Genomic DNA, 23,568 nt, shown 5'->3' with positions numbered 1-23,568 from the left:
TTTAAAAGAATATATGAATATAGATGTTTTAACATACATAATTATATTTCTTAATTATATATATATTAATATGTTTATAAATATTTTTCAAATTATATTAAAATCATAATAAATATTTCTTAATTATATATATATTAATATGTTTATATTTTTCAAATTATTCTATTAAAATAATATTTCTTAATTCTATATATTAATACGTTTACATTTTTCAAATTATTATTCTATTCAAGCAATAATAAATATTTCTCAATTCTATATATTAATATTTATATTTTTGAAATTATTATTCTATTAATATAATAATAAATATTTCTCAATTCTATATATTAATACATTTATACTTTTCAACTTCTTATTCTATTAAAACGATAATAAGTATTTCTTAATTATATATATAAATACATTTATATTTTGCAAATTATTATTTTATTAAAATAATAAATATTTTAAAAGAATATATATGCGTGTTAGCAAATACATAACAATATATTTCTTAATTACCTAATTATATATTTGAATAATAATATATATAGAATATATATATTTAGAAAATGAAAAAATATTTAAAATTATATATATATATATATCTCAACAAATAAGTAACTTTATATTTCTTAATGACATATATTTATACATTTGTTTAAGTAGATATATTATATATATTAAAATGTTTATATATATTTGACAAATCTATATCCATAATAAAAGTGAGAATATGTATGTATGTATATGTGTGTGGCCGGGGTGCCCTATCTCCCACTCCCCGGGAGACCCCGAAGGCCCTCCCCCCCACGACATTGCAGGTCATAGTGGAAAGACAGGAGAAAAACGAGATCTGGAAAGGTATTTATTTTTCTTTATTTTCCTTTTTTTTAAGAAAAAAATGTACAGTTTTACCTCCTATTATTTTATGAAAAAAACGACTCCTAGTATTTCTGAACGGTTTTCGTCCCACGGCAAACGGTGAAAACAGAAACATTATATATATTAAAAAAACAAACAATTTTACACTTTACAGCTTTCTACAGGCATGCACGCGAACGTTTCCCCTTCTTCTTCTTCTTCTCCTCATTCTGCCCTTATTTTTATTACTATTTTTTAAATTTTTATTTAAAAAGAAAATAACCAAACATTGAAAAAGAAAAAAATTTCTCTAAATTCAGTGTAAATTTTTGCACATTAAAAATTTAAAAAATGGGTATTTTTCATGATAAAAAAATGAGACAAAACTGTACAAAATTGGATGTAAAAAATGGCAGTGATATGTTGGGAAGGCCACAAATAAGACAATTACGGACGGATCTGACACAAAGGACTACAAAGACCACAAATCCCTGCAAAACAAATTTAAAAAAAAATAAATTTAGAAAATAAAATTGACAATTAATCCAAAACGAAGCAGGATGTCATTGATTGGTCCCATTAGATTCACTTATTTTTACAAATATTTATAATACAGGTTGAGTCTTCCTTTATCTGAAATTTGAGATTTTGGAATACTGACCCTACTCCAAAAATTAACAATATTCCTAATATTATTCTAATTTTTAAATATTTTTGGAAACCTACAGTATTTGGAATATTTTTGTGGACTATCTGAATATTTCTTTTGCAATTATAGGATTTTTTAAAACAATTTTTGGAATATTGTTTTGCCAATATTCAGAATATTTTCTATAATAATTGTAATATTTTTGTGGATTTTTTTTTGCAATTGAAGGAATATTTGAAATATTTTTGTAAAGTATTTGCAAGATTTTATGATATTTGAAATATTATTTTGCCAATATTCAGAATATTTTCTATAATAATTGTAATATTTTTTGTGGAATTTTTTTTTGCAATTGGAGGAATATTTGAAATATTTTTGTATAATTTTTGTAAGATTTTATGATATTTGAATTTTTTGGCAATATTCGGAATATTTTCTATAATAATTGTAATATTTTTTGTGGAATTTTTTTGCAATTGGAGGAATATTTGAAATATTTTTGTATAATGTTTGTAAGATTTTATGATATTTGAAATATTGTTTTGCCAATATTTTCTATAATTGGAATATTTTTGTAAAAAACATTTAGGAATATTTTTACAATGTTTAGATTTTTTTTGTAATTTTAGGAATATTTTCTATAATATTATCCGAATCTGTAGCTTTCTGGTGAAAAAAATTACCTCACGAATAAAGTAGGAAGGCTGTATTCAAAAGCATACATTAGGGTATGAAACAAAATTCCAACTGACAGTTTACTTCCCTCACACCTCCGATCTCTCATGCTGACCCTTCATTGCTCCCATTTCCATGGCAATACTCACCCATGTTTCATGAGAGATCGGAGGTGTGAGGGAAGTAAACTGTCAGTTGGAATTTTGTTTCGTAACCCAATGTATGCGTTTGATCTAAGGCCAGATCTAAGGCATGGCCTAATTTCCTGGCTTCACACAAAACCAGGAAATAAGGTCATGACAAATATTTGGAAATTTTTTCACAATATTTGGAATATTTCATACAATACTTGAAATATTTGCATATGCATCTTTGGAAATGGGATCCATATATAATATTAATCGCCTGGAGATTATTGTATATATAGCATATTATTATTTTTGGATAAAAGACGCTCAACCTGTATTATATTTTTCAGACACAGTTTCATACGGGAATTTAAAGATGGCTTCCCTTGTTTCCAAAAATATTTTCTTTTAAAAATTATTAATATTATTATTAAAAAGGTCACAGTGATGTCACTCAATTCCCCATTTCTGAGCATTTTAAAAGAAGAGACCCCCAAAATAACTAAAGCAAATAAAAGAGAAATGTTATTATTATTGATAATAGTATTATTAGTAGTAATAATTATTTAATATTAAATGTGTTTAAATCCCGCTCAATTGCGAAAAAAGCAAGCTAGAAAAATAATAATTTTAAAACCACACCAATATTGTATAATTATTATGTTTCTATTCCTGCTTTTATTTTGATTGAGCAGGAAATAATAATAATAATAATACATTATTATTATTATTATTTACTTTATTTATATACCGCTTTTCTCAGCCCTCAGGCGAGAAAAGCGGTATATAAATAAATATCCGCATGCTTTTAAAATTATTATATTTCTATCTTGCTTTTTTTTGCAATTGAGCGTGATTTAATCACATTTAATATTAAACTATTATTATTATTATTATTATTATTATTATTATTATTAGAAACACAACAAGATGAGTCCAGGAAGGAGCGGGGAGCAGCGGAGAAGGTGAGGAGGAGGAGGCGGCTGTCGAAGAGGGTTGTGCCGAGGCCCGGCCCAGAGAAACGCTCTGGGGTAAGACCCAGCGTTTGGCTCCCCATCCCCTCCTCATCATCATCCTCCCTACTTCGCGGATTTTCACTTATCGCAGGAGGTCCTGGAGCGTAACACCCGCAATAAGTGAGGGAACACTGTATTCACGACATACGTGGCATAGCCGGCAGGATTTCTGACAGTGAAGACCAGTGTTTCTCAACCTGGGGGTCGGGACCCCTGGGGGGGTCACGAGGAGGTCTCAGAGGGATCACCAAAGACCATCAGAAAACACAGTTTTTTCTCTTGGTCACGGGGGTTCTGTGTGGGAAGTTTGGCCCAATTCTACCATTGGTGGGATTCAAGGGGCTCTTTAATCATAGGTGAACTGTAAATCCCAGCAACGACAACTCCCAAATTTCAAGGTCTATTTCCCCAAACTCCACCACTGTTCACATTTCGGCATATGGAATATTCATGCCAAGTTTGATCCAGAACCATCATTGTTTGTGTCCATAGTGGTCTCTGGGTGTAGATGAACTACAACTCCCAAACTCAAGGTCAATGCCCACCAAACTCTTCTAGTGTTTTCCGTTGGTAATGGGAGTTCAGTGTGCCAAGGTTGGTTCAATTCCATCGTTGGTGGAGTTCAGAATGCTCTTTGATTGTAGGTGAACTATTAATACCAGCAAACTACAACTCCCAAATGACAAAATCAATCTCTCCCAACCTCACCAGTATTCAAATTCAAATACTGGGTATTTGTGCCAAATGTGAATGAAAATACATCCTGCATATTGGATATTTGCATTAGTATTCATAACACTAGCAAAACTACAGTTATGAAGTAGCAACGAAAATAATTTGATGGTTGGGGGTCACCACGACATGAGGAACTGTACCCAGGGGTCACGGCATTAGGAAGGTTGAGAAACACTGGTGAAGACAGTACGACAATAGCGAGGAATTGGGGGACGGGAACCAAGAAAACCCCCCAAATGTTGTTATTCCTTCACTTTTGCGAGCGGAATACGAGAAATCTCACTCAAACCAACGGGACAACAACGCTCAATTCATCCGAAGGGGAATTGTGTGGGAATCGCTTCTCATCGAACGAAAAAGGGCAACTTCGACCCCAGATCTGCACACTCAAATCCCGAAAGAAAGACACAAACAGACGTCAACACAAGTCCGATATACCACAGAGAGAAACCTCAAGACAGTGGACGCAAACCGAAATGCGATCCACGTTGTTCGAACAGCGATTATTTACAAACGGAGACAAAAGATGAACTTCTTCCCAAGTTAGGGCCTTCCCTTGGAAGCAGAACAACACCCTCCCAAAATGTCCTTCTTTTGTGTGTGAACGGGACGAAATACAAAAAACATGTGATGAAGATGTCAATTTAAAAAATAGCAGCTACAATCCCAACTTTCCTTTCTTTCTTTTCTTTTACATATAATCTATCTATCTATCCCTAAAATGCTCCCCACCAAAAAAAAAAAAAAGTTTTGTGCAAGTCCAGCTGGAGTTTGCGGGAAAACGAGTGAAGTTTCGAAGGCCAGAACTGTTGAGGTTCACTGGTTTTTTTGTGTGCGTTTGTGTGTGTTTGTGTAAAGAAAGAACATTCACAGAAAAGTCCCTCAAAACCTGGAGATGCTGGTGAACGGAATTAGCCCTTAACATTTGGCACCGAAACCTGTCCGTTTTCTACTTAAGAGTGAAGAGATCTCCGACACCAAAACTCGGACGTTTTTCTATTTACGAGTTAAGAGCTCTCTGGTACCAAAACGCCATGTTTTGTTTTTTTACGAATCCGAGATATTTACGAGTTAAGAGCTCTCTGGCACCAAAACTCCATGTGTTTTTTTTTTAAACGAATGAGAGATATTTACGAGTGAAGAGATCTCCGTCACCATAACTTGGAAGTTTTTCTATTTACGAGTGAAGAGCTCCCTCGCACCGAAACTCCATGTGTTTTTTTTAAACCAACGAGAGATATTTACGAGTGAAGAGATCTCTGGCACCAAAACTTGGAAGTTTTTCTATTTACGAGTTAAGAGCTCTCTGGTACCGAAACGCCATGTTTTCTTTTTTTACAAATCCGAGATATTTACGAGTGAAGAGATTTCCGGCACCAAAACTCGGAAGTTTTTCTATTTATGAGTTAAGAGCTCTCTGGTACCAAAACGGCATGTTTTCTTTTCTTACGAATCCATGTGTTTTTTTTTAATCGAACGAGAGATATTTACGAGTGAAGAGCGAACTCGGAAGTTTTTCTATTTAAGAGTTAAGAGTTCCCTGGCACTGAAACTCCCATGTTTTTTTTACAAACAAGAGATCTCAGGCACCAAAACTCAGCCTTCTCTATTTACGAGTGACAAGACCTCCAGCACGGAAACTCAATGTTTTCTATTTACGAGTAGGAGATTTTCTGCACCAAAACTCAATATTTTCTATTTACGAGTGAAGAGATCTCAGGCACCGGAACTCACTCTTTTTTTATTTACGAACTCCATTTTTCCTATTTACGAGTAAAGAGATGTCCAGCAATGAAACTCAAGGTTTTCTACTTATGAGAGAGACATCTCCGGCATCGAAACTAAAATCTTTTTTATTTATGAAATCCATGTTTTCTATTTAGGAGTGAAGAGATCTCCCGCACAGAAACGCAATATATTCTGTTAATGAGCGAAGAGACCTCCGTCGCTGAAATTCAATCTTTTCTAATTACGAGTGAGAGATCTCCAGCACTAAAACTCCATGTTTTCTATTTATGTGTGAAGAGATCTCGCGCAGCCAAACTCAATCTTTTCTACTTACAAGTGAGAGATCTCCAGCACCAAAATTCTATGTTTTCTTTTTACAAGTGACCGAAACTTGTAAAAGTTTCGGAAACTCAGTCACCAAAACTCAATCTTTTAGATTTATGAGTGAAGAGATCTCCAGCACCAAAATTCCATGTTTTCTATTTACGAGTGACGGGATCTCTGGCACTAAAACTCCATGTTTTTTATTTACGAGTGAAGAGATCTCCGGCACCGAAACTCCATCTTTTCTATTTACGAACTCAATGTTTTCTATTTACGAGTGACGAGATCTCAAGCACCGAAACTCCATGTTTTCTATTTACGAGTGAAGAGATTTCCGGCACCGAAATTCCACATTTTCTATTTACGAGAGAGATCTCTGGCACCGAAACGCAATCTTTTCTATTTATGAACTCAATGTTTTCTATTTATGAGTGACAAGATCTCCAGCATTGAAACTCCATGTTTCTTATTTACGAGTAAAGAGATTTCCGGAACCAAAACGCCATGTTTTCTATTTACGAGTGAAGAGATTTCCGGCACCAAAACGCCATGTTTCCTATTTAAGAATGAAGAGATCTCCAGCAGCCAAACTCAATCTTTTCTACTTACGAGTGAGAGATCTCTGTCACCGAAATTCCATGTTTTCTATTTACGAGAGAGATTTCCATCACCGAAACTCAATCTTTTATATTTATGAGAGGAGAGATATTCTGCACTGCAACTTCATGTTTTCTATTTACGAGTGAAGACATCTCAGGCACCAAAATTCCATGTTTTCTATGTATGTGTGACGAGATCTCTAGCACTGAAACCTTATGTTTTCCATTTACGAACAAGAGATCTCCGGTACTGAAACACGGGCGTTTTCAATTTGCGAGTTCTCTGTAGCCCTGATACGTAGTAATTTCAGAGCTCTGGAGATGTCCGATATGAGGAAATTGGGATTTTGGAAAGTAGAAAAGTGGAAGGGGTGATGGGACCCCAAAACTGTCTCACCGCTTCAATGTTGTCCTGAAAGAACTTGTAAAAAAAAGGTCGAGGGGACGGAGTGGTCAACGTGGGCACCTGAAGATGCGTAGAGACGGAACTGTAAACTCCAAGATGGCTGCTTTCCGGGTGCAGTCACCGCCCCGAAGGACGGGTATGGTGCTCCCCGCAAACGGAGGCCCCCGAAGTCCTTTGCTCGGGCCTCGGGTTTCCTTTCACACCGAAGTCTCCGACTGGAGCCGCATCACAAACTTGTGCGACTTGGGGTCCACAAACTCCTCCGAGAGCTTGAAGAAAGGGATCTTCTTGGTGCTGACCACCAGGCTGAAGTCGTGGCGCTTAAGGACAAAGACCACCCCGTCCTTCAAGCCGTTGGTCACCGGCTCCTCGCTGACCAACGTCCACTGCTTGGCCAGCCAGCGGTCCTTGTGGTATTGGATGGTGGGGCCTGCCGTCAGGTAGCGCTCCAGGAAGGCCTGCAAGGAGATGGAAGCAGAGTTTCAATAGTCTAGATAGAGATCCTCCATTGAGCGGAAAGTAGACTAGGTGGCCTCTAGGGACCCACCCCAACTCTATGGTTCCAATAGGCCCAAACAGCATCACCCATCTCAACTCTATGATTCTGACAGGCCCAAACAGCATCTACCCAATGTAGATGATTTCAGGATGAGACCATGAAGAGACACCTTTATGAGTCCAATGTCCTTCCATTGACCCAAGTTGAGAGATACTGGTCTTGTCTTCAGTAGACCTACATGGTTTAGAAGGTGTACTAGATGCTCTCTAGGAACACATCCTACAATTCTGATGAAACCTATCACTATGGATGTTCTTGAGACAAGACCATGGTGAGACCCAGCCATGAGTCCAATGTCCAAGTTGGGAGATAATGGTCTTGATCCCACATGGTGTAGAAGGCGCACTAGATGTTCTCTAGGAACCCATCCTACAATTCTGATGGAACCTATCACTACGGATGTTCTCGAGACAAGACCATGGTGAGATCCAGGCATGAGTCCAATGTCCTCCTATTGTTCCAAGTTGGGAGATAATGGTCTTGATCCTACATGGAGCAGAAGGTGGACTTGATGTCCTCTACGATCCCATCCTATGATTCTAATTGAAGCTATCACTATGGATAGATGTCCTCCAGAGACCCATCCCAACCCTATCATTTCAATATGTCTAAACAGGATCTACTGATGTAGGTCATTTTAAGATGAGACCACAGCTTCTGCCCCCCTTCATTCTAGGACCCCATCTTTTGATTCCAGTGGAACCTATCACTATGCATGTTCTTGAGATGAGACCATGGGTCCAATATTCTTCCCTCTATCCAAGCGTCTTCAGTAGAAGATCCTTCACAGAGTAGAAGGTGGTCTAGATGTCATCTAGGAACCCAACTCTAATAGGTCCAAAGAGATCCTATTGCTGTGGACGATTTTGAGACGAGACCCCACTACGAATGCAACCCACACTGGCCATATTGACCCCCTTGAGATGATGAGACCAGATGCGACCCCAGGACGAGTTGGACCCACTCATTGGTCTCATTGCCTCCTCAAGATGAAACCCGACCCACTCACCGGCCCTATTACCCCCCTCAAGACCAGACGAAACCCCAGGATGAGTCCGATCCACCCACCCAAGGGCCCCATTCCCCCCTTCTGAGGATTCTGGGTCGCACCTTGGGGGTCATGTCGTGGGTGATGCAGAACTCCAGGTGCTGGAGGATGCTCTCCATGGTGTGGAAGGGCTGCTGCTTGGTGGTGCGCAGGTACTTCTGCATGGCGCGGGCCATGGAGGCAAAGATGGCCTGGGCTGCCTCCCGGGGGTCCATCACCTCCCGCGGGTTCTTCTGGTCCTCCTCCTGCAGGCGCTTGATGTGCGTGAAGGCCTCCTCAACAGCCACCACCAGCCTGTGGGGTGACCGAGGGAAAGGAGGGTGGTCAAGGGTCGCGGATGAAGGTCGAGGGACGCCGAGTGGAAGCCCCACCCATTCCCAAATCACGGGACCCACCTGGCCCGCCTCTTCCGCACCCGGCGCTCATGCTCCGCCTCCTCGTAGTAATACTCGTTGTGGCTGTTGTCCCTCCGACGAGCAGCCGCCGCAATCACGGCACGGGACTGGCTGGTCGAGTTGTTGGTCGTGTTTTCTAGGAGGGAGGAAAGAAGAAACAAGTGTTCTCTCTAGGAATATCCTCCAAGCAACTCTATGGTACAAGCTCAGTAGAAGTCACCAAAGAGTTGTGCTGCTGGAGGACCGAGACATTACAGGAAGGTCCTCCAGACAATTCTGATAGCACGCATCTGAAAATGCCATAGAAGTTGCTCGTAGGACCTACACATTCAAAATAAAATATCCTCTCTGGGATTTATTACGATCCTTCAGATGATTCTATGGTACACTTCTACAGAAAGTTATTATAGAGTGGCGTTGGAGGACTTAAAAATCTGAGGAAGATGTTCTCACTAGGAATAATCTCGTTTTTCCATGGTAGTATTCCTAAAGAATTGCTGTGGAGGACATTCAACAAAAATGGAATTTCTCTAGGAATTACCTAGGTCTTCCAGGTAATTCTATGGTGCTTACTATAGAGTTGCTCCGGAAGAGCTAGAAAATCAAAAGAAGGTTCTCTCTAAAAATTTTGCAAGTCTTCCAGGCAATTCTATGGTACGTTTCTACTAGAAGGAACATCAGGGTTGGGCTGAAGGTGCTAAACATTTGAGGAAATTGTACTGTCGAAGGCTTTCATGGCTGGAATCACTAGGTTCTTGTGGGTTTTTTCGGGCTATAGAGCCATGTTCTAGAGGCATTTCTCCTGACGTTTCGCCTGCATCTATGGCAAGCATCCTCTACCTCTGAGGATGCTTGCCATAGATGCAGGCGAAACGTCAGGAGAAATGCCTCTAGAACATGGCCCTGTAGCCCGAAAAAACCCACAAGAACCTATTTGAGGAAATTGTTTTGTCTAGAAATTCCTTAGGTCGTCCTGGTAATTCTATAGTACACCGGGCTTTGGTCTGAAGGATCTGGCAAATTCCTAGAGAGGTCTCAAGACCCACTTTTCTCAGCAAGGAGACAGAAATGATGACTAGAGACTTGAGGATCTCTGGGGAGACCCACCTTCTCCGAGGGAGTAGACCTTGAACCCGGACATCTTCTTAGAGAGGACCGACTTGGGCAGGTTGAGGAGCGCCGGGTTGGAGACGGGGAAGTCCTGGTAGTAGTTCTCCAAGATCCACACCGCCACTCTCTGGATGCTGCCGGGAAACGCAAGCAGAGGAAAATCCTATTGGAACCTGATCCCAATGGCCGTCTACATGTGATGGATCCTGGATGGTACCATCTTCAGGGGGGGGGGTCTTTTGCATGTGTTTGTGGCACCTCTCTTCTTCATCCCAATCATGTGAGGCTTACTGAACCTTCCCCAAATGGTAGACCTCATGTGAGACCGTGTTTATTATTTATTTATTTATTTACTTTATTTGTACCCCGCTAACATCTCCCAAAGGACTCGGTGCGGTTTACAAAGGCCAAGGCCTTTGTGTTGGGGGGGGGGGAGCATATCTGGGGAGCACGTGGCCAACCCTGACCCCAGGACCACCATCCCCTTGTTGGAAAGGAGCACATGTCTGACCCCGTGTTCGGTCATATTCAATGTACATCCTTATTGGAAGGAGGGTCCCGTATTCGGCCATATTTGGAGTATCCCCTTCATGGGGGGGGGTACATCACAGACCCATATGCAACTGTGTTTGTGGCACTTTTCTTGGGGGAGGGACGTGACCTCTGGTGTCACAAATGGTAGACCCCCATATACAAGCCCATGTCGATGGTACTACTATATTGGGGGGGGGGGGGACATGGCCGACCCTTTATGAGACTGTGTTTGTGATACCCCCTTATTGAAGGGGGGGCACATGACCGACCCCATATCCTGTAATGTTTGCAGTCTCCCCTTCTTCAATAGGGGTACATATCCTCCATATTTGGGGTACCTCCTTCTTGGAGATGGGCACATGACTGACCCCGTATTTGGCCTTGTTTGCAATATCCCCTTCTTACTCCAAATTTGGCCATATTTGCTGTACCACTTCTCATCGGGGGTTACATGACTGATCCCAAATTCAGCCATATTTGTGGCACTCTCTTATCGCGGGGCGGGGCGGGGGCGAGGTGACCATATTTGCAGTATTCCCTTTTTATGACCTTGTATCCAGCCATATTTATTGAAAGGCACATGACCGACTCTGAATTTGACCATATTTGCGGTACCCCCTTCTTAGAGGGGGACACATGACTGAACCCATATTCAGCCATATTTCCAGTACTTCCTTCTTGGAGAGGAACACCCGACTGACTCCGTATTTGGCCACATCTGTGATGCCTCCTTCTTAGCGGGGAGCACATGACCAACCCTGTATCTGGCCATATTTGCGGTATCCTCTTCTTGGAAAGGAGCACACCACTGACCCCATATTAGGCCATATTTGCAGTACGCTCTTATTGGAGCGGGGACATGACTAACCCCGTATTCGGTCATATTTGCAGTACCTCTTCTTAGAGGGGGGCACATGACCGATCCCGTATCCGGCCATAATTATGGTACACTCTTATGGGGGGGACGGGGACATGACTGACCCCATATTCGGCCATATTTGCAAAACCCCCTTCTTAGGGGGGTGCACATGAGCGATCCCGTATCCGGCCATATTTATGGCTCACTCTTATGGGGGGGGGGCATTACCAATCCCATAAGTACCCTCTTCTTATTTGAAGTACCCTCTTCTTAGAGGAATACACACGACTGACCCCAAATTTGGACATATTTGCAGTACCTCCTTCTTGGAGAGGGGCACACAACTAATCCCGTATCCAGCCATTATTTGCAGTATTCCCTTCTTGGAGAACACATGACCGACTCCAAATTTGGCCATATTTGTGGTACATCCTTATTGGAGAGGATTCAGCCATATCTGGAATATCCTTTTCTTAGAAGGGGCCACATGACCCCATATTCCGCCATACACTCGGCCATATTTACGGTACCCCGTTAATGAGGGTGTGTATGACCCCCCAGCGTCTGTCCTGACCTGAGGTGCCCGACGTTGTAGAAGCGGCTGGCGCCGTCGGTGGAGCGGACCACCTTGAGGGTGAAGTGGGGCTGGAGCTGCCGCAGCTCGAGGAGGACCACGGCCAGGTAGTGGACGAAGAGCAGGGCATCCACCAGGGAGACGGCGTACTGGACGATGCCCTGGTAGTTGGGGTCGCGGGAGTCCAGGATGCGCACGCCGTAGAAGAGCCAGTAGGAGACCACCAGGAGGAAGAGCAGCACCATCAGCAGGGCCCGGAAGGCAAAGGCCCGCGGGAAGGAGGCCTTGGGCCGCCGGAAGAAGAGGGCCCAGCTGCCCAGCAGCAGGATCAGCAGCTTGAAGGCCACCGAGAGGAAGAGGCCCTCGCAGGGGGTCCCGCAGGGCTCCAGCCGCTCCCCCCAGAGCGCCGGTGGCAGCAGCACAAAGGCCAGCGGGGTCAGGAAGCACAGCAGCGCCAGCCCCGCAGCCAGGGAGACCCCCAGGTGCCGCGAGCAGTCCAGCGGGACGCTGTCCTCCATGTCCTTGGCGATGCGCGTCAGGTCCTCGTGTGAGATGCTGTGCTCTGACGTCCCCGTCACCACTGTAGTTGTCTCGCCCCAGTTGTCGTCCTAAGGAAGACCGAGAAATGGGGGGGGGGGTGCACATTATTGTAGGGGACCATCTGGACATTACTTTGGAGGACCTTCCGGACATAACTTGGGGGGTCATTACTTTGGGGAGACGTGTCTTTGGTGAGATATAACTTTAAGGGTACATAACTTTGAGGGACCTTCCGGACATTATTCTAGGGGACCGTCTGGATATTATTTTAGGGAACCTTCCAGATATAACTTTAGAGGTATATTACTTTGCAGGACCTTCCGGACATTATTGTAGGAGACTTTCCAGACATTACTTTGGGTGGACCTTCTAGACATTATTTTAGGGGACGGTCTGGGCATTTTTATGCCAAAACATCTGGACATTACTTCAGGGGTCTTCCGGGCATTACTTTGGGTGGACCTTCCGGACATTATTCTAGGGGACCATCTGGATATTATTTTAGGGAACCTTCCAGACATAACTTTGGGGGGGGGGGGTCATGACTTTGAGGACACATGACTTTGGTGAGATATCACTTTAGGGGTACATGACTTTGGGGGACCTTCTGGACATTATTCTAGAGTACCGTCTGGATATTATTTTAGGGAACCTTCCAGACATAACTTGGGGGGGGGGGGGGTTCATGACTTTGAGGAACCTTCTGTACATTATTTTAGGGAACCTTCTTCTGGACATGACTTTGGTGAGATATCACTTTAGAGGGACATTACTTTGGGTGGACCTTCTAGACATTGTTTTAGGGAATGGCCTGGACATTTTTATGGCAAAACATCTGGACATCACTTTGGGTGGACATCACTTTGGGGGTTCCTCTGAACATTATTTTAGGTCACCTTCTGAACATTACTTTGGGAAGACGTAACTTTGAGGGGTCCTCTTGGACATTATTTTAGAGAATTTTCTGGAAGTTCTCTGGACATTATTCTAGGGGATCGTTTGGATATTATTTTAGGGAATCTTCCGGACATAACTTGGGGGGGGGGGGGGGTCATGACTTTGGGGTCAAGTGACTTTGTTGAGATATCACTTTAGGGGTACATTACTTTGGGGAACCTTCTGGACATTGCTTTGGGAGACCTTCCGGACATCATTCTAGGGGATCATCTGGATATTACTTTAGGGAACCTTCTGGACATAATTTTGGGGAGTCATGACTCTGGGGACACATGACTTTGGGGGACCGCCTGTACATTATTTAAGGGAACCTTCTCCTGAACATGACTTTGGTGAGGCATCACTTTAGGGGGACCTTCTAGACATTATTTTAGGGGATGGCCTGGGCATTTTTATGACAAAACATCTGGACATTACTTTGGGGGGGGGGGGACATCACTTTGGAGGTTCCTCTGGACATTACTTCAGGGGCTCTTTCAGACATTATTCTAGGAGACAGTCTGGATATTATTCTAGGGAACTTTCTGGACATAACTTGGGGGAGGGTCATGACTTTGGGGACACATGACTTTACTGAGATATCACTTTAGGAGTAATTACTTTGGGAGACCTTCCAGACATTACTCTAGGGGACTGTCTGGATATTATTTTAGGGAACCTTCTGGACATAACTTGGGGGGGGGGGGTTTATGACTTTGGGGGACATAACTTTGGGGGAACATGACTTTGGCAAGATATTACCTTAGGGGTACATTACTTTGGGTGACCTTCTGGACATTATTGTAGGGGATGTTCCGGACATTATTTTGAGTGAACCTTCTAGCCATTATTTTTGGGGATGGCCTGGGCATTTTTTATGGTGGAACCTCTGGACATTACTTTGGGGGGACATCACTTTTGGGGTTCCTCTGGACATTACTTTAGGGGCCCTTTCATACATTATTTTAGATAACTTTCTGGACGTTCTCATGGAGGAACTCCTGGATATTATTTTGGGGGACCTTCCAGACATTATTATGGGAGACCCTCCGGTCATTGTTTTGTGGGGGCCCTTCTGGACATTATTCCAGGGACCTTTCTGGGCCTTCTTATGGGGGAACCCCTGGCCCTTGCTTGGGAGTCCCTGCCACTTGCTCACCCTCTCGTCTCCACGGGTCGACTCGTTGTCCAGGAGGGGCTCCCCGGGGGCCTGGATGGTGACGGACTTATCCCCGCGGCTCCCATCCCGGCTCTTGGAGCGGTGGCGCTCCCGTCGGTCCCTGTGTTCAGAAAAAGAGAGACGTAGTTCATTTCAACAGGGCCTCCTAGGATCCACAGTTCAAAAACGTATCCTCCACACAGGTGGGGTCCCAATGTATATTTACAACGAACTTCCATATCTGTGGGACCGGAATCTACAGTTAACCCCATTGAGAAACAACAGGGTCCCTCTAGGCCTTTTCAACATCCTCCAGCTCAACTTGATGGTATTCCTGGGCAGGAAGTCCTCCATTTCAATAAAGTTTGGTATTAACCAAGGTTTTTATTTAACCAAGGCTTCCATATTCATTTTACACACACACACACATATGAATAAATATAAATTAATATTAATCATGTGATTGGCTGACAAAATCCAGAAGATCTGATTGGCTGACAAGGAAATATTGATTGTTTGAAGAGATATATATAATATATAATATTATACATATATTATTGTATAATATATAATACAACATATATTACACACACACACATATAATACAATATCAATATTGATCTGATTGGTTGGAGGAATATATAAATATATAATATATTATATATAAATTATTTATTATATATATTAATAATATCTAATATCTGCAATACTCTCTCTCTCTATATATATAAATAGTGATCTGATTGGCTGAAGAGGAATATATATATATATATATATATATCTACACACACACATATACATATATACATACGCACACACACACACACATACAATATATTCAATATCCAATATAGAATTTGTTATATATAATATATAAATACAAATTAATATTGATCTGATTGGCTGAAGAGGAATATATATATATATATATATATATATATATCTACACACACACATATACATATATACATACGCACACATACACACACATACAATATATTCAATATCCAATATAGAATTTGTTATATATAATATATAAATACAAATTAATATTGATCTGATTGGCTGAAGAGGAATATATATATATATATATATATATATATATACACACACACACACACACACATTCATATATATATATATACACATACACACACACATATATGTGTATATATGAGATTGAATTGGCTGACAAGGAAATATTGACTGTGCGACCAGCTGACGAGTCAACCCTGACGACCTGATTGGCCGAAGAGGACCATGGGCAATGTGGTCAGCTGAGGAGGAAGTGACCCCGGCCGGTGTTGGGGGTCAAGGGGGGGGTCACTCACCGGTGTTTGCGGGAGCTGCGGGAGTGTCCCGACTTGTAGGAATACCCGGAGTACTGCGACTCGTTGTCCATGTTGTCGGGGCGGCGGGGTCGGAGGTCGGCCACGGAGGGGGGGCCCCGGGGTCGTCCGGGGGCCAAGACCAAGGCCGCCTCCTTCTTCAGGGCCGCCGGGGGGGCCGGCTTCCCCTTCCTCTTCTTCTTCAGGCCCAGGGGCGCCGTCAGGAAGTCAACTTTCACCTTGAGGGACTCTATTTTGATTGGCGGGTCGGGCGCCGGGTAAAGAAGAAATACACCTGCAGCAGGGAGGAGGAAGAGGCGGGACAAGATTAGGCCCCACCCACAAACGGGAAGGAGGAGCTATGGAATGCCACACCCACAATCTCCACCTCTACAGGATGGAAGTTGTAGTTCACCCTGCACCAGGTCCCCTTCGATAATTGATCAGGACCATATTTAGCACACAAAACCCCCACGACCAGGGAATTGACCTTGATTTTGGGAGTTGTAGTTCACCTCCATCCTGAGAGTACGGTGAACCCAAACAATGACAGGTCAGGACCAAATTTGGCGGACACACCCAACGGGGCCAACTGTGCATACAGTCCTGGTTTCGGGAGGATAGACCTGTGATTCTGGGAGTTGTAGTTCACCTCCATCCAGAGAGTACGATGAACCCAAACAATGACAGATCAGGGCCAAACTTGGCCCACACACCCAACGGGGCCAACTGTGCATACAGCCCTGGTTCGGGGAGGATTGACCTGTGATTCTGGGAGTTGTAGTTCACCTCCATCCAGAGAGTACGGTGAACCCAAACAATGACAGATCGGGACCAAACTTGGCCCACACACCCAACGGGGCCAACTGTGCATACAGCCCTGGTTCGGGGAGGATTGACCCGTGATTCTGGGAGTTGTAGTTCACCCACATCCTTATGCATTTTCTAATGGGAGCATTCGTAAACAACGGCATCGAAGACTGGCTTTTCCCCAATTTTCCCGAGCAGAACACTCCCTCTTCTCGCCTGACCCTTTTCCCCAGGTTGTTGTTTTCCCCGTTGCAACCGCCGGCACGAAACGTTTGGGATGATTTATGCGTTCATTAAAGCTCCGCTCTCCATATTTAATTGCCTCTGGGAGGAAGCAGCCCGTCAATGAATGCGTTAATTATGCAAGGCTCCAACGAGACGCTTCGGGTTTCTGTTCAAACACGTTGGAACGAAATGCGGATTCGATGGGGATCCCAGGTGAAGGAAATGCAGACGTGACAGATGATTGCCATTATTATTATTATTATTATTATTATTATTATTATTATTATATCTCTCTATAAAATGGACAGCTGATCAAGGTTTTGCATGCACAACAGTACCAGGTTATATAACAACAACAACAACAACAACAACAACAACAACAACAGAACAGCAAAGACTCTGGCACAAGCCAGTCAAGGTGATCGGCACACTGGGTGCAGTGCCTCAAGACCTTGGCCTGCACTTAAAAACAATCAGCACTGACAAAATCCACAAACAAGCCAGTCAAGAGGGTCCCAGTGGTGATCGGCACACTGGGTGCAGTGCCTCAAGACCTTGACCTGCACTTAAACACAACCAGCACTGACCTGCCATCTTACTGGGATCTGTACACATTATTCGCCAATACATCACACAGTCAGACGTGTCATCTTGTTGTGTATCAAAATAATAAAATAATAATAATAATAATAATAATAGAAGATTTGGCCCCAATGCTGGGAGAAAAGCAAGGCAATAATAATAATAATAATAATAATAATAATAATAATAATAGCAGCAATTTTGGATCCAAGTCCAAAGAGAAAATCAAGACAATAATAATAATAATAGAAGATTTGGCCCCAATCCTGGGAGAAAAGCAAGGTAATAATAATAATAATAATAGTGTCCGACGTGTGATACATTACAACAGCCAGCAGAGTGATCTTGTTTGCTGTGGACTCATCTTGTTGTGTATCACAATAATAATAATAATAATAATAATAATAATAATAGCAGCAGCCGCAATTATGGATCTCAGATCCAAGAGAAAGGCAAGGTGTAATAATAATAATACTAATAATAATAATTGCAGCAGCTATTTGGAGTCCCAGTTCTATGAGAAAAGCAAGGGAATAATGATAATAATAATAATAATAATAATAATAATAGCTATTTTGGGTCTGGGTCCAAAGAGGAAAAAGAAAGGCAATAATAATAATAATAATAATAATTGTAATAATAAAAATTGCAGCGGCTATTTTAGGTCCCAGTTCTATGAGAAAAGCAAGGAAATATTGATAATGATGATGATGATAATAATAATAATAATAGCTATTTTGATTTGAGTCCAAAGAGAAAAGAAAGGCAATAATGATAATAATGATAATGATAATAATAATAATCATCATCATCATCGCTATTTTGGGTCTGAGTCTGAAGAGAAAAGAAAGGCAATAATAATAATAATAATAATAACAACAACAGCTATTTGGATTCGAGTCCAAAAAGAAAAGCAAGACAAAAATGATGATGATGATGATAATAATAATAATAATAATAACTATTTTGGGTCTAAGTCTGAAGAGAAAAGAAAGCCAATAATAATAATAATAATAATAATAATAATAGCTATTTTGATTTGAGTCCAAATAGAAAAGCAAGGCAAAAATGATGATGATGATGATGATGATGATAATAATAGCTATTTTGGGTCTGAGTCCTAAGAGAAAGGCAAGACAACAACAACAACAATAACAACAACAATAATAATTGCAGCAACTATTATGGGTCGCAGTCCTGACAGAAAGGCAATAATGATAATAGTAATAGTAATAATAATAATAATAATAATAATAATAATAATTGCAACAGTTATTTTGGGTCACAGTCCTGAGAGAAAAGCAATGCAATAATAATAATAATAATAATAATAATTGCAGTAACAGCTTTGGATCCCAGTCCTGGGAGAAAAGTGGGCTATGAATAAATATAATAATATCATCATTGTCATCACCTTTGTGGCCTCATTATTATTATTATTATTATTATTATTATTATTATTGACTGCCCAATGGGGAAATCCCCCTTTGAAGTTTGGACTAAAACCCGGAGTGGAATGGCGTATCCCTCCTTCCCCGTGTTTTGTCCCAGGTCTTTCCTCCCACCTTGTTGTGACCTATTTCTGGGTTGTTTGTTTGTTTGTTTGTTTTGGAGGCGGGGGGGGGGGGGGGCGTTGGCCTCGTTCCCAGGACCTCATTGGGGTCAATTGGGGAGGGGACGGGATTAAAGGACGACCCCCCAAGACGATCTCTTTCAGTCTCTATCTGTCTGCCTCCCTGTTCATCTCTCTCTATCTAATCTCTCTCTGTATTCATCTGTCTATATTTATATCTATCAATATATCAATCCCTATTTGTATCTATCTCTATCTTTTTCAATCTCTATTGATATCTACTAATATATCGATTGATTTCTATGTATTTATCTATCTATGTATCTATTTCTATCTATCTATCATCTATCTCAACCTATCTCTATTTATCTATATATCTATATATCTCTATCTATCTATCTCTTTCTCTATCTAACTCTCTCTCTCTCTTTCTACCTCTCTATATCTCTATCTCATCTCTATCCATCTATCTATCTATTTCTATTTATCTCTCTCTTTTTCTATTTATCTCTTTCTATCTCTCTCTCTCTATATATATCTATCCATCTATTGCTATATCTATCTCAACCTATGTCCATCGATCTCTCTCTATTTATCTCTCTAGCTCTCTATTTATCTTTTTATTTATCTATCTTTCCATTTATCTCTATCTATCTATCTCAACCTATCTCCATTTATCTCTCTCATTCTCTCTATCGATTGATCTATCTATCTATCTATCTATCTATCTACTTCTCTATCACTATCTCAACTTATCTCCATTTATCTTTTTCTATATCTTTCTATTTATCTCTCTTTCTCTATCTACTTCTCTATTTCTCTATTTATATCTATCTCTATCTCTTTCTCTTTCTATCTTTCTCTCTCTCCCCCCTCTCTCTCAACCTATCTCCATTTATCTCTCTCATTCTCTGTATCTATTGATTGATCTATCTCTTTATCTATCTATCTATCTATCTATCTATCTATCTATTTCTCTATTTATCTCTCCATCTATCTCTTTCTATATATCTTTCTATTTATCTCTCTCATTCTCTCTCTCATTCTATCACTCTATCACTCCATCACTCTATCACTCTATCTATCTATCTACTTCTCTATTTCTCTATCTCTTTCTATCTCTCTCTATTTGTATAATCCAAAAAGGGCCCCATCCCATCCCTTTCTATCTATCCATCTATCTATCCATCTATTTATCTCTCTATTTATTCTATATCTATCTATCTCTTTCTCTCCATTTATCTCTTTCTATTTATCTCTGTTGCTCTCTCTCTCTATGTCATCTCCATTTATCTCTCTCTGTATTTATCTCTCTCATTCTCTCTCTCTATTGATTGATCTATCTATCATCTATCTATCTATCTATTTCTCTATCTCTCCATCTATCTCTTTCTATATATCTTTCTATTTATCTCTCTCATTCTCTCTATCTATTGATTGATCTATCTCTTTCTCTATCTATCTATCTCTCCATCTATCTCTTTCTATATATCTTTCTACTTATCTCTCTCATTCTCTCTATCACTCTATCTATCTACTTCTCTATTTCTCTATCTATATCTTTCTATCTCTCTCTCTCTCTATTTGTATAATCCCAAAAGGGCCCCATCCCATCCCATCCTTTCTCTATCTATCTATCTATCTATCTATCTATCTATCTATCTATCTATCTATCTATCTATCCATCCATCCATCCATCCATCCAAGTATCTATTTCTCTCTCTATTTATTCTATATCTATCTCTTTCTCTCCATTTATCTATTTCTCTCTATTTATCTCTCTATTTATTCTATATCTCTTTCTCTCCATTTATCTCTCTCTATGTCATCTCCATTTATCTCTCTCTCACAACCTATCTCCATCTATCTCTTTCTATATATCTTTCTATTTCTCTCTCTCGTTCTCTCTATCTATTGATTGATCTATCTCTCTCTCTATCTATTCTATTTCTCTCTCTCTCTCTATCTCTCTATCTATCTGTAAATTTATAATCCCATCCCATCCCACTCCTTCTTTCTTTCTTTCTTTCTTTCCTTCCTTCCTTCCTTCCTTCGTTCTTTCTTCCTCGGCCCAGACCTTGACCCCTTTCAGCCGGATTAGGGCCATCTGTCCGCTCCCCACCCCGTCTGGGCATTCACCCCCCCCCCCAGATCATTAATTATTATAGCTTATTGATTAATATGGATCCTGAAACTGCGTACTAATTTCCCCCCAATATTTTTGCAGAGACATAAAGACAGCTTTTATGTTCATTATTATTTATATTCATTAAAACAAATGATTAATACTATTATTATTAAAATAATATATTTATCTTGAAACCATGTTTCCACCAATATTTTTTGCCAGGAAATTATTATCATTATCCATGACATTATAATAATATTATCATATATAATATTATGTCACACAATATAATAAAAATGATAATATATATACATACATACAATGCTGATAATAATATTATTATGTCACGCAATATAATACTAATGATTATATATACATACATATAATACTTATAATAATATTACATCATGCAGTGTAATACTAAATATACTCTCTCTCTATATATATAGTATATATACACACACACATACATACACACACAAACACACACACGTGATCTACTATATATATTGTGTGTGTGTGTGTATATATATATATACACACACACACACACATATGATATATATATAGTATATATACACACACATACATACACACACAAACACACACACGTGATATACTATATATCGTGTGTGTGTGTGTAGATATATATATATACACACACACACACATATGATATATATATAGTATATATACACACACATACATACACACACAAACACACACACGTGATATACTATATATCGTGTGTGTGTGTGTGTGTGTGTGTAGATATATATATATACACACACACATGATATATATATATAGTATATATACACACACATACATACACACACAAACACACACATGTGATATACTATATATTGTGTGTGTGTGTGTGTATATATATATATATACACACACACGATATATATATATAGTATATATACACACACATACATACACACACAAACACACACGTGATATACTATATATCGTGTGTGTGTGTAGATATATATATATATACACACACACACACACGATATATATATATAGTATATATACACACACATACATACACACACAAACACACACACGTGATGTACTATATATCGTGTGTGTGTGTGTGTGTAGATATATATATATACACACACACACATGATATATATATAGTATATATACACACACACACATACACACACAAACACACACACGTGATATACTATATATCGTGTGTGTGTGTGTGTAGATATATACACACACACACACACATGATATATATATAGTATATATACACACATACATACACACACAAACACACACACACACGTGATATACTATATATCGTGTGTGTGTGTGTGTATAGATATAGATATATATACACACACACACGATATATATATGGTATATATACACACACATACATACACACACAAACACACACACGTGATATACTATATATCGTGTGTGTGTGTAGATATATATATATATACACACACACACGATATATATATAGTATATATACACACACATACATACACATACAAACACACACACATGATGTACTATATATCATATGTGTGTGTGTGTAGATATATATATATACACACACACACACATACACATGATGTATATATATAGTAGATCACGTGTGTGTGTTTGTGTGTGTATGTATGTGTGTGTATATATATATATATAGTGAATTTAGTATTACACTGCATGATGTAATATTATTATAAGTATTATATGTATGTATGTATATATAATCATTAGTATTATATTGCGTGACATAATAATATTATCAGCATTGTATGTATATATATTATTAGTATTATATTGCGTGACAATATTATTATTATTATCTTTATTATATGTATGTATATATATTATCATTAGTATTATATTGTGTGACATTATAATATTATTATTGTGTGACATAATATTATCAGTATTATATGGGTGTATGTATATAAATAAATAAATATATATATTTAGTATTACATTGCATAACATAATAATATTATTATCAGTATTATATGTATGTACCAGAGGTCATGAGTTCGAAGCCAGCCCAGGTCGGAGTGAGCTCCCGACTATTAATAGTCTAGCTTGCTGTTGAC

The 23,568-nt window shown here is 39.8% G+C and overlaps 1 protein-coding gene across 1 annotated transcript in view; it reads right to left on the bottom strand.

The window, feature by feature from the left end:
• Nucleotides 1-839: 839 nt before the first annotated feature.
• The window catches only part of VANGL2 (VANGL planar cell polarity protein 2), a 35,315-nt gene continuing 12,586 nt past the window's right edge, over nt 840-23,568 (bottom strand). The window contains exons 3-9 of the mRNA XM_067472593.1: nt 16,152-16,443; nt 14,821-14,941; nt 12,186-12,793; nt 10,216-10,352; nt 9,109-9,244; nt 8,776-9,007; nt 840-7,564 (exon numbers count right to left, since the gene is read on the bottom strand). Coding sequence (XP_067328694.1) covers nt 7,304-7,564; nt 8,776-9,007; nt 9,109-9,244; nt 10,216-10,352; nt 12,186-12,793; nt 14,821-14,941; nt 16,152-16,222 — 1,566 coding nt within the window. The 5' untranslated portion in view covers nt 16,223-16,443 and the 3' untranslated portion in view covers nt 840-7,303. The remainder of the gene's footprint in view (nt 7,565-8,775; nt 9,008-9,108; nt 9,245-10,215; nt 10,353-12,185; nt 12,794-14,820; nt 14,942-16,151; nt 16,444-23,568) is intronic.

The sequence above is a fragment of the Anolis sagrei genome, chromosome 12 (assembly GCF_037176765.1).
Source record: "Anolis sagrei isolate rAnoSag1 chromosome 12, rAnoSag1.mat, whole genome shotgun sequence".
NCBI lineage: Eukaryota > Metazoa > Chordata > Lepidosauria > Squamata > Dactyloidae > Anolis > Anolis sagrei.
This window is presented reverse-complemented; position numbering and strand designations above follow the sequence as displayed.